Source organism: Scyliorhinus torazame, chromosome 1, assembly GCF_047496885.1.
Source record: "Scyliorhinus torazame isolate Kashiwa2021f chromosome 1, sScyTor2.1, whole genome shotgun sequence".
Lineage (NCBI taxonomy): Eukaryota > Metazoa > Chordata > Chondrichthyes > Carcharhiniformes > Scyliorhinidae > Scyliorhinus > Scyliorhinus torazame.
Genome location: NC_092707.1, coordinates 138,025,781 through 138,038,838, shown reverse-complemented (window position 1 = coordinate 138,038,838; position 13,058 = coordinate 138,025,781). Strand labels below are relative to the sequence as shown.

At 47.9% G+C, this 13,058-nt stretch overlaps 1 protein-coding gene across 6 annotated transcripts in view; it reads right to left on the bottom strand.

The window, feature by feature from the left end:
- Window positions 1-13,058, bottom strand: part of kdm1a (lysine (K)-specific demethylase 1a) — a 118,791-nt gene that overhangs the window by 86,353 nt on the left and 19,380 nt on the right. For all 6 annotated transcript variants that reach the window (XM_072500905.1, XM_072500906.1, XM_072500901.1 and 3 more), the window contains exons 8-10: window positions 9,316-9,397; window positions 8,211-8,305; window positions 2,002-2,019 (exon numbers count right to left, since the gene is read on the bottom strand). In XM_072500905.1, coding sequence (XP_072357006.1) covers window positions 2,002-2,019; window positions 8,211-8,305; window positions 9,316-9,397 — 195 coding nt within the window. The remainder of the gene's footprint in view (window positions 1-2,001; window positions 2,020-8,210; window positions 8,306-9,315; window positions 9,398-13,058) is intronic.

Here is a 13,058-nt window from a genome sequence, read left to right as displayed (position 1 = left end):
TGCCCTAACTGAACCTTCACGTCTCATCTTTACATAAGCTTCCTTCTTCCTCTTGGCAAGTGATTCAACTACTTTAGTAAACCACGGTTCCCTCGCTCGGCCATTTCCTCCCTGTCTGACAGGTACATACTTATCAAGGACACGCAGTAGCTGTTCCTTGAACAAGCTCCACATTTCAATTGTGCCCATCCCCTGCAGTTTCCTTCCCCATCCTATGCATCCTACGTCTTGCCTAATCGCATCATAATTGCCTTTCCCCCAGCTATATCTCTTGCCCTACGGTACATACCTATTCCTTTCCATCACTAAAGTAAACATACCCGAATTGTGGTCACAATCACCAGTGCTCACCTACCTCCAAATCTAACACCTGTCCTGGTTCATTACCCAGTACCAAATCCAATATGGCCTCACCTCTCGTTGGCCTATCTACATACTGTGTCAGGAAACCCTCCTGCACACATTGGACAAAACCGGACCCATCTAAAGTACTCGAACGATAGCGTTTCCAGTCAATATTTGGAAAGTTAAAGTCCCCCATAACAACTACCCTGTTACTTTCCCTCCTATCCAGAATTATCTTTGCAATCCTTTCCTCTACACCTCTGGAACTTTTCAGAGGCCTATAGAAAACTCCAAACAGGGTGACCTCTCCTTTCCTGTTTCTAACCTCAGCCCATACTACCTCAGTTGACGAGTTCTCATCAAACGTCCTTTCTGCCACCGTAATACTGTCCTTGACTAACAATGCCACCCTCCCTCTCTTTTACCACCTTCCCTGAGCTTACTGAAACATCTAAACCCCAGAACCTGCAACAACCATTCCTGTCCCTGCTCTATCCATGTCTCCGAAACGGCCACAACATCGAACTCCCAGGTACCAACCCATGCTGCAAGTTCTCCCACCTTATTCCGGATGCTACTGGCGTTGAAGTAGACACACTTCAAACCACCTTCTTGCCTGCCGATACACTCCTGAGACCTTGAAACCTTACTCATGACCTCACTACTCTCAACCTCCTGTACACTGGAGCTACAATTCAGCTTCCCATCCCCCTGCTGAATTAGTTTAAACCCTCCCGAAGAGCGTTAGCAAATTTCCCCCCCAGGATATTGGTACCCCTCTGGTTCAGGTGTAGACCATCCAGTTTGTAGAGATCCCACCGACCCCAGAATGAGCCCCAATTATCCAGGTATCTGAATCCCTCCCTCCTGCACCATCCCTGTAGCCACGTGTTCAACTGTTCTCTCTCCCTATTCCTCATCTCACTAGCACATGGCACGGGTAACAACCCAGAGATAATAACTCTGTTTGTTCTAGCTCTAAGATTCCACCCTAGCTCCCTGAATACCTGCCTTACATCCCCATCCCTTTTCCAACCTATGTCGTTGGTGCCTATGTGGGCCACGACTTGGGGCTGCTCCCCCTCCCCCTTAAGGATCCCGAAAACACAATCAGAGACATCAGTGTCTGTGTGAGGGAGAAAGAGGTGCATGGGTGTGTCCAATAGAAGAATCAGATTTCCAGCACCACTCCTCTCATTAAAATTGACGAGCCAAGTCTTAAGTAATTTTTCAATAAGGTACCTTCTTAACTGATTCCGCACTGCTAAAGTTGGTACTTCTAAAGCAGGGATTAATATTAAGGTGACATGGGTGGTTGGCTTGGACAAGAGTTAATGGGAGGGGCCCATGTCGCTGGTGAACATATGTGACTGCATGCCTCATTCTAAGATATGCATAGATATAGCTAGAAAACACTAGTTTCATTTGATTTCTCTGTTCACACCTATTTCACAACTAAAAATAAAAAGGAGTCAGCATTACGACAATGCTTGGGGTTCCCCGATGCTCCTGGGGGTTTCCCAGCTCAAAATGTTTGTGAAACCCTGTGCCAACATCTTTCAAAACAATTGAACTGATTTTTCTATTCCCCATAACTACATCCTGCTTGCTGAGATTTCATAACATATGCCCATTAGAAAATGTAAAAATACATACGTTGGTGCATCTTTCTCCCTGCATTAGGATCAGGTTCCAAACATCAGGAAATGACATGGAAAAAAGGAGAGAAAAGTTATTAGTCTCTTGACCAATGGCCACAATTTTGAAGTGTTCAACCTTTAAAGAAATAAACTTGCATTTATACAATGCCTTGTGTTTCTTAGGGTGGCTCAAAATGCTTCACAATGAATTACTCAATCATCAGAACTTGAAGTAGCCGAGTTGCTTGCAAAACAGTAATGAGAATTGATGAGCAGTTAATCTATTTTTGGTAGCCTTCATTCAGAGACGAATTTTCAGCAGTAAACTGGAAGAATTCACTGCTCTTCCCAGAATCACACTGATGGATTATTCATGTCAACATGAACATCTGAAAGTCCTTCAGCACTGCACTGAAGTATCAACCTACAAACTTGCTTGTGTTCTGGATGGGATTTAAAACCACAACCATCTGATTCAGGGCAGCAGGGTGGCACAGTAGTTAGCACTGTTGCCTCACGGCGCCAAGGTCCCAGATTCGATCCCGGCTCTGGGTCACTGTCCGTGTGGAGTTTGTACATTCCCCCCGTGTTTGCATGGGTTTCACCCCCACAACCCAAAGATGTGCAGGGTAGGTCAATTGGCCACATTAAATTGCCCCTTAATTGGAAAAAATGAATTGGGTACTCTAAATTTAAAAAAAAAACAACCTTCTGATTCAGAGCTAAGAGTAGGCACTGAATGAGCCACGCTCAAAGCCCATTTATAATGCATAGTTTTCATTCTTTCAAAAATGCACAATGCACTGCAAGCCAGGAGAAACAGCACAAGATTAACAATTTCCACTTTGTGTCCAGTAGTATCAAGCTTCCCCAAGTCAGACAGAAGTTTCCAATGTCCACTTCAACTGAAGCACCAACAGGGCACTAGCTATTTCAAGATCAGGACATATTTACTCAACAAAAATATCAATCCCTGGGCTCTGAGCAAATATCCTAGCAATGAACCAATTTGTAGTACTACATACTAAACAGGCCAGGTATAGTACTCAGTCAATGGTACTGAAAATTCACTTGCTATCATCTTTGGTCAGTTCATTATCCTGAAAGACTTTATTCGCCGTTATATCTCAAGGTCCTAGATTCCTTCCCGAAATTCAGAGCAAACTCAATGTCGAAATTCTTGAAGCAGTTTATCAAGAGCCATAATGACAATTAACCAGCAATTTTATAATATTTTCTCAATAAAATTGAATATCAGAAAGTCCAAAACTCTTAATATAATGCATGTTACTTCTGGCTAACACATCAGTAAACCAGAAAACACCCTATGGGAAATATATATAAAGCAGTGGATTTCCAAACATGGAATCTTACTCCTTAGATTCTGGTAAGTCTAGACAAATACAATGTGTGTAAGTCAACAAACAGTACAACACCAAAACACAGTACAGCAATAGAACTAGCCAATGGTCAGAGTAGCTTCACTACAATACTATTAACTTGACCGAAAATAGCAAACACAAATTTAAAGTTTGATCTTACTGGCTTTACAATTTATGTCCAAATGCAGCAAGAACTGGAATATATCCAGGCTTGGGCTGACAAGTGGCAAATAACAATTGAGCCACACAAGTGCCAGGCAATGACCATGTCCAAAAAAAGAGGATCTAACCATATCCCCTTGACATTCAATGGCATTACCATCACTGAATCCCCCACATCAACATGCTGGGTGGGTTTACATTGATCATGAATTGAACTGGAGTAGCCACATTAATACTGTGGCTACGAGGGCAGGTCAAAGGCTTGGAATCCTATGGCAAGTAACTCATCTCCAGGCACAAGTCAGGAGCGTAAGGGAATACTCTCCACTTGCCTGGATAAGTGCAGCCCCGACAATGCTCAAGAAGCGTGACACTATCCAAGACAAAGCAACCCGTTTGATTGCTCCCCCTTCCACAAACATTCATTCCCCCACCACCATTGAGCAGTGACTGCCGTGTGCACCATCTACAAGATAAACTGCAAGAACTAACCAAGGTTCTTTAGGCAGCACCTTCCAAACCCACAAACACTACCATCTAGAAGGACAAGAGCAGCAGATACCTAGGAACACTACCACTTTGCTCACCAACCTAACTTGGAAATATATCATAACAGCACCGTGGGTGTGCTTACAGCTCAGGGACTGTAGTGGTTCAAGAAGGCAGCTTATCACCACCATCTTATTTTTAAAAATGTCTTCATTCAAATTTAACAGATTTTCAACAAAACCCCCCCCTACAGAAAAAAGAAACTAGAACATAAGACCACCACCCGCAAGAATTATACATAGAATTTTCCCAAACTACAATAACCCCTCATATAACAATAAAAACACAAGTAGGAACCCCCCCCCGGGCGTTGCTGCTGCTGCTGACCTCCTCCTAATGCTCCGCTAGAAAATCTAGGAACGATTGCACAGACCCTCGCAAGGCAAACTTTATCCTCTCCAGCTTGATGAACCCTGACATGTCATTAATCCAGGCTTCCACGCTAGGGGGCTTCGCATTCTTCCACAGTAACAAAATCCTCCGCCGGGCTACCAGGGACGCAAAGGCCAGAAGACCAGCCTCTTTCGCCTCCTGCACTCACGGCTCGTCTGATACCCCAAATAATGCTACCCCCCAGCTCGGTTTGACCCGGGCGTTCACCACCTTGGACATAGTCCTCGCAAAGCCCCTCCAAAACCCATCTAGCACCGGGCTCGTCCAGAACATATGGGTGTGATTTGCTGGGCTCCCTGAGCACCTCCCACATCTGTCCTCCACCCCAAAGAACCTACTCAACCTCGCCCCTGTCATATGCGCTCTGAACAACTTTAAACTGTATCAGGCTGAGCCTGGTGCAAGAGGAGGAAGAATTAACCCTACTCAGGGCATCAGCCCACAGACCTTCATCTATCTCCTCCCCGAGCTCCTCCTCCCACTTGCCCTTTAGCTCCTCCACCGAGGTCTCCTCCTCTTCTTCCAGCTCCCGGTAAATCGCCGAGACCTTGCCTTCTCCAACACGTACCCCCAAGATCACCCTGTCCTGAATCCTGCGTGCTGGAAGCAGCGGGAATTCCCTCACCTGCCATTTCACAAACGCCCTCACCTGCATATACCTAAAAGCGTTTCCCGGGGGTAGCGCAAATTTCTCCTCCAGCCACCCTAGGCTTGCAAAAGTCCCATCAATGAACAGGTCCCCCAATCTTTTAATCCCTGCCCAATGCCAGCTCAGAAACCCCCCATCCATTCTTCGAAATGGTTCTCTTGAATCGGGGACCAAACCGAGGCCCCCACCTCACCCCTATGACGCGCCCACTGCCCCAAAATCTTCAGAGTCGCCGCCACCAGCGGACTCATGGTGCACCTTGTCGGCGGGAGCGGCAACGGTGCCATCACCAGTGCCCTCAGACTCGTGCCCACACAGGACGTCATCTCTAGCCTCTTCCACACCGCCCCTTCCATTACCCACTTACGGATCATCGCTACATTGGCTGCCCAGTAGTAGCCACATAGATTCGGCAACGCCAGCCCTCCTCTGTCCCTGTTACGCTCCAGGAAAACCCTTTTTACCCTCGGGGTCTTACTCGCCCACACAAATCCCATGATGCTCCTGCTTACCCGTTTAAAAAAGGCCTCAGGGATCAGAATGGGAAGGCACTGGAACACAAAGAAAAACCTCGGGAGGACCGTCATTTTAACCGACTGCACCCTACCCGCCAGTGAGAGTGGCAGCATATCCCATCTTTTAAAATCCTCCTCCATCTGCTTCACCAACTGCGTCAAATTGAGCTTGTGCAGGGCCCCCAACTCCTGGCCGCCTGGATCCCCAGGTACCAAAAGCTCTTTCCGCCCTCTTCAGCAGAAGCTCGTCTATCCTCCTTCCCTGGTCTCCTGGGTGCACCACAAAGAGCTCACTCTTCCCCACGTTAAGTTTGCACCCCGAAAAGTCCCCAAACTCCCCAAGGATCCGCATGACCTCCGCCATCCCCTCCACTGGGTCCGCAACATACAATAACAGCTCATCGGCATACAGCGACACCCGGTGTTCCTCCCCCCACCGCCCCGGAACCAATCCCCTCCAGTTCCTGGCTTATCACCACCTTCTGAACGGCAACGAGGGATGGGCAATAAATGCTGGCCTAGCCAACAATGACAACATCCTGCAAATGAATTTCAAAAACTCCATAGAATATTAAAACAAATAGAATGGGGAAGTGAGCAATGGTAAACTTCAATTTATTTAAAATTGGTGTTTTCTGTTGTCGACTAGACCAAATCTTTTCCACCAAAAAAATTCTACTTCATTTACCAGTCACCCTCTGCCACTCTCCAAGGCAAGGCAGCCTGCTTGGCTGGCACCCCATTCACCAGCTTAAATATTCACTCTCTCCACCATCCACGCACAGTGGCAAAAATGCACTGCAGCAATTCACCAAGCCTCCTTTGACAGCACGTTCCAAACCTCTTGACCTCTACCACCTAGAAGGACAAGGGAACACCCCCATCTGCAAGTTCCCCTCCAAGCAACATAGTACCCTACTTGGAAACATATCAGCGTTCCTTCACTGTCACTGGGTCAAAATCCAGGAACTCCCTCCCAAATGGCACTGAGTGTATCTACACCAAATGGACTGCAGCTGTTCAAAGCTGCACTTCCCACCACTTTCTCAAGGGAAATTAGGAATGGATAATAATGCTGGCCTTGCCAGCAATGCCCAAATCCCGTGAATAAATTATGCAGCACGGTAGCATAGTGGTTAGCACTATGGCTTCACAGCACCAGGGTCCCAGGTTTGATTCCCGGATGGGTCACTGTCTGTGCGTTCACCCCGTGTCTGTGTGGGTTTCTGCCGGATGCTCCGGGTTTCCTCCCACAAGTCCCCAAAAACATGCTTGTTCGGTAATTTGGACATTCTGAATTCTCCCTCCGTGTACGCGAACAGATGCCGGCATGTGGCAACAAGGGGCTTTTCACAGTAACCTCATTGCAGTGTTAATGTAAGCCTATTTATGACAATAAAGATTATTAAAAAAGCTCCCACCTCACATTGTGGATTAACTACTTTTAACATTGCTCTTTGGTAACAAATTTATCAAGCAGTCAAAAGGCAAACATTGACATTCACGAACAAACCAGGTCGACTTCATAGGAAAAAATCATCCAAAGACTAATTAAATAATTTATGAACTTAAAATCTGCTTGAACACAGGTCACCTTGCTAAAGGCAAAATGACAGAAATTACCATTTCCTGCAGAAAATCTTGTATGTTTACAAAAGTGGCAATTTGGAGCATTTTATGATAATCTTTATTGTCACAAGTTACCACTGCAATGAAGATACTGTGAGAAGCCCCTAGTCGTCACATTACGGCGCCTGTTGGGGTGGACAGGGGACGAATTCAGAATGTTCAAATTACCTCACTACATGTTTTTCAGGACTTGTGGGAGGAAACCGGAGAACCCTGAGAAACCGACGCAGACACCGGGAGAATGTGCAGACTCCACACAGGAAGTGGCCCAAGCCGGGAATCGAATCTGGGACCCTGGAACTGTGAAGCAACAGAGCTAACCACTGTGCTACCATGCAGGCTGATGTTTGAGGAGCACAACCCACATCATTGCCACAAATAGTGGGTAAACCACTTACTTCAACACTAATATGTCTGCTCGAAGCGGTGGAGAATGTATACTCATTACATCAATATAAAGCGTCTCATTTACAGAAAAACAAAAGGCCTCAAAGTTCAGGCAAGTGTTAAAACTTGAATGCTCTTTACAGTACAAGTCTTCAACTTTGGGATTATTTGCAGGCATATTTACCAAGGATCATCCCTCTCATTCTTTCCCCACAACACCACTTTTATTCAGATGACAGGTAGGGCACCATCTCTTCTGGCCTATCAATTCGACTCTTTACCCAATCACTAGAAAATGCGAGATTGCGTTTGGAAGTAACGAGCTGCCAACTTTCCCAATTCCCACTAGGGAAGCACTTGTCATTCAATCAAATTCTTCCCCAGTGGCATGCTGGGATAGGAACCCACTGAATAAAACATCCCATCACTCCACAATGCAGAATACACAGGATCATTAATCAAAGAGAAATTCCACTGTCACCACATGAGGTGAAGCAAGTCTAACTGTTACATAATCTGTGCAATACTTGTAATCGGAACCTATTATTTTGAGACTTACAGCCTGCCCATTTGCTTCATATAGGGGACACTTTTGTTTGATTTTGGCCAGCTCCATGTTCACTTGCTTGCTGACCACTGCCATTGGGTTTCCACCTGCAGAATAATGGGACGAGTAATTATAACAGCCTAGGTATTTTCTAAAAAAACACTCGTGAAACATGGAGAAACACAATTTGAAAGATAAAAAATACCCTACACAATGTGTCCAATAGACTTTACACAAATTACGTGGCTAAGTATCCAAAAATCTCCTTTCTCATATTACCAAAGCAGTCAAGGTACCCACTTGTGACTATGATCCGAACGCCTCTGCTCGAAAGCATAAATGAGCTCTCCAGGACCAAATAAGTTACTGACATTCAAACATGAAGAATGGTCACTCAGAAATCATACTGGAAATATCCAAGGTGCACCAATGATGCAACAAATGTTGCATTAGCTATTTTCAAAGGGTAGGGGGAAAAGAGAGAATAAAAGAAGAGCAGATCAGAGAGGAACAAGGCATGTGATTTTCTTTGGTTAGATCCAATTTGGAGTACTGTGTCTAGTTTGGGCACTGTTGCTCAAGAAGGATATATTGGTCAGGGAAGGGGTACAGGCAGATTCACCAGAAAACACCACAGCTGAAAGGGTAAATTTGGAGGGCAGATTGAATAAGTTTGGTTTTTATTCCCTTAAATTTAAAACATTGAAGGGAGATCTAATAGATATATTTAAAATGATAAAAGATAACTCAGTACAGGGAAGCTATTTCCTGTGATGGAGAAAACCAGCAAAAATAATTGTTAAATTATAGCTAGGCCATGCGAAAATGAGATCGGGGAGTGCTTTCTACCTCACAGAAAACATCATGGGAATCTGGAATTCTCTCTCCCATAGGGATATGAATGCTCGGTCAATTGATTTTTTTTAAAAGACTGATTATAGGGGTATGGAACAAAGACAAAGGAATGGAGTGAGGCACAGAGCAATTGTGATCTCAAGAGAATCTGATGGTACAAGCTCAATCGAGCTTTTGAAAACCTTACTCCTTTCCCATTTCTTCTCCCTTAGCCTCCTTGCAAAAATGTAAAAGTATGTTTTTGAAGTTATGTAAAACTTACCAAGTCCTGTCACAACCATGGCCCCCAAGTCAGCAACATAGTTTCCTTTTCGAAATGTTGCTACTCGTCCTCCAACACGGTCCTGCAATTTAAGTGATTTAAAGAGATAAGCATGTATAAAACGTAGTAAAACTGTTAGTTACAGTTCACACTTTTTTGGGGGATTAATAAATGTTTTATTAAAGCTTTTCCAAACAATGTTTTTACAAAACAAAAATAGAAGTACAAATAATAATAAAAATAAAGAAGAATTATTAAACAAAGGTGGGTGTTGTCTTCCTATAAAATGTACATTATATCAACAGTCCGTCGCCGCCCCCCCCCCCCCCCCAAAAGGATGCTGCTCCCCTAGAAAGTCAAGGAAAGGTTTCCACCGCCAGGAGAACCCCATCAAGGACCCTCTCAAGGCAAACTTTATTCGCTCCAGGCTGAGGAACCCCGCCATATCGCTAACCCAGGACTCCACACTCGGGGGTTTTGAGTCCCTCCACATTAACAAGAACGTCTCCGGGCTACCAGGGAGGCAAAGGCCAGTACCTCGGCCTCTTTCGCCTCCTGCACTCCTGGATCCTCCGACACCCCAAATATCGCTACTATTGGACTCGCCTTCACCCGAGTGTCCAAAATCCTAGACATCACCCTCGCAGACCCCTGCCAGAATTCTTTAAGCGCCGGGCATGCCCAAAACATATGGGCATGGTTCGCCGGACTGCCTGCCCATCTCGGGCACCTGTCCTCCACCCCACAAAACTTACTCATTCTTGCCGTCGTTATATGCGCCCAATGCACCACCTTAAACTGAATTAAACTGAGCCTGGCACATGATGAGGAGGAGTTCACCCTGCCCAGGGCGTCGGTCCACAGGCCCTCATCCAGCTCCTCCTCCCACTTGCCCTTCAACTCCTCCACTGAGGCTTCCTCCACCTCCTGCAGCTCCTGATATATGGTCCAACACCTTCCCCTCCCCTACCCAGATGCCAGGCACCACCCTGTCCTGGATCCTATGCGGGGGCAGCAGGGGAAATGTCCCCACCTGTTTTCTAAGAAAGTCCCGAACCTGGAGGTACCTGAACGCATTCCCTCGGGGGGGACACAATGACATTATATCAACAGCCCCCCCCCCCCACCCGGGCTACACTCCAAGAATTCTCTTTTAACTCACGGGGTTTTATTCTCCCACACAAACCCTGTAACAATCCTATTCACCCACTTAAAAAAGGACTTGGGGATGAAAATGGGGAGGCAGTGAAAGACGAAGAGGAACCTGGGGAGAACCGTCATCTTCACAGTCTGCACCTGCCCCGCCAGGGAAAGCATATCCCACCTTTTAAACTCTCCCTCCATCTGCTCCACGAGCCGGGTTAAGTTAAGCCTGTGCAGGGCATCCCAGTTCCCGGCCACTTGTATCCCTAAGTACCGAAAGCTCCTCTCCACTATCTTGGGCGGGAGCTCCCTCAGTCTCCCCTCCTGGCCCCTAGCGTGGACCACGAACAGCTCGCTCTTCCCCACATTCAATTTATACCCCGAGAAGCTCGCAAAGTCCCTCAGGATCCGCATGACCTCCCCATCCCCTCTAACGGGTCCGAAATATACAACAGCAGGTCATCCGCATAGAGGGAGACCCTGTGTTCCTCCCCCCCCGCGCACCAGCCCCCTCCAATCCCTTGAAGTCCTGAGCGCAATGGCCAATGGCTCAATTGCCAGGGCAAACAGCAACGAGGACACCCCTGCCTCGTGTCTCAATGCAGCCTGAAATACTCCAACCTTAGCCGGTTCGTGGACACACTCGCTACAGGTGCCTGATACAGCAGCTTGACCCACCCTATGAATCCCTCCCCGAATCCAAACCTGCCTAAAGTCTCCCACAAATACTCCCACTCTACCCTGTCAAAGGCAACCACCACTTCCGCATCCCGCCCTCCGAGGGCATCATGATAATATTCAGGAGCCTCCTCACATTTGTGTTCAGCTGCCTGCCCTTAACGAAACCCATCTGGTCCTCCCCAATCACTCCCAGGACACAGTCCTCTATTTCGGTGGCCAGAATTTTTGCCAACAGTTTGGCGTCTACATTCAAGAGCGATATCGGCCTGTAGGACCCACGCTGTAGCGGGTCCTTCGCCTTCTTCAAGATAAGCGAAATCAATGCCTGCGACATCGTCGGAGGGAGGGTCCCTCTCTCCTTTGCCTCATTGAAGGTTCTTAGCAGGAGCGGGCTCAGTAGCTTCGAGAACTTCTTATAAAATTCTACAGGGAAGCGGTCCGGACCCGGACCCTTGCCCGACTGCATGCTAGCCAGCCCCCTGACTACCTCCTCCAACTCAATTGGGGCCCCCCAATCACTCCACCCGCTCCACTTTCACCCTCGGGAACCTCAACCGGTCCATAAACTATCCCTTCCCCCTCCCCAGGAGGTTCCGACTCGTATAACTTTCCGTAGAATTCCCTGAAGACTTCATTGACCCTCTCTGGGCTCAGCACCATGTTGCCCTCCTTATCCCGCACTCCCCCAATCTCTCTAGCCGCCTCCCTCTTGCGCAGTTGGTGCACCAGCATCCTACTCACCTTCTCGCCATACTCGTAGACTGTTCCTTTCACTTTCCTCAACTGCGCCTCCGCCTTCCCCGTCGTCAGCAAATCAAACTCCGCCTGATGTTTCCCGCATTTGTTCAGCAGCCCCCCCTCTGGGGCCTCCGCGTATCTCCTGTCTACCCGGAGTATCTATCCCACCAGCCTCTCCCTCTCCTTCTTATCTCTTTGGGACCTGATGGAGATTAACTCTCCCCTAACGACCGCCTTCAAAGCCTCCCACACCACTGCCACCGTTACCTCCCCTGTGTCATTCGCTCCCACATAGTTCTCAATGCTCCGCCCTATCCGCCCATACACCTCCTCATCCGCCAGCAGCCCCACATCCAGTCTCCAGAGACGGCGCTGACCCCGCTCCGCCCCCAGCCGCAGGTCCACCCAGTGCGGGGCATGGTCCGAGACCGCAATGGCCGAGTATTCAACCCCCTCCACCCTCGGGATCAGCGTCCTACTCAACACAAAGATGTCTATCCGCGAATAGACTTTATGGACGTGGGAGAAAAAGGGGAACTCCTTCGCCCTTTGCCGCGCAAACCTCCACGGGTCCACACCCCCATCTGGCCCATGAACTCTCACAGGGCCCTGTCCGCCGCCGGCCTCTTTCCCGACCTGGACTTGGAACGGTCCAAAATCGGGTCCAAGATCGTATTAAAGTCCCCTCCCATAATCAGGTTACTTGACTCCAAGTCCAGGATCCTCCCCAACACGCGCCTCATGAAGTCCGCATTGTCCCAGTTTGGGGCATATACATTCACTAACACCACCCGGGCCCCCTGCAGCTTGCCACTCACCATTATGTACCCGCCCCCCCCCCTTGTCCGCCACGATACTCCCCGCCTCAAATGCCACTCGTTTACTAACCAAAATTGCCACCCCACTGGTCTTTGAGTCTAACCCTGAGTGAAACACCTGTCCCACCCATCCTTTCCTTAGCCTCGTTTAGTCCGCGAGCTTTAAGTGCGTCTTGCAACATGGCCACGTCAGCCTTCAACCCCTTTAAATGCGAGAACACACGGAACCTCTTGACCGGCCAATTCAGGCCCCTCACGTTCCACGTGATCAGCCTGGTCGGGGGGTTGGCCACCCCCCCATCCTGCCGACTAACCATCTCCCTTTTTCGGCCAGCCACGTGCCCCTGCCTCCCGATTCCAGCC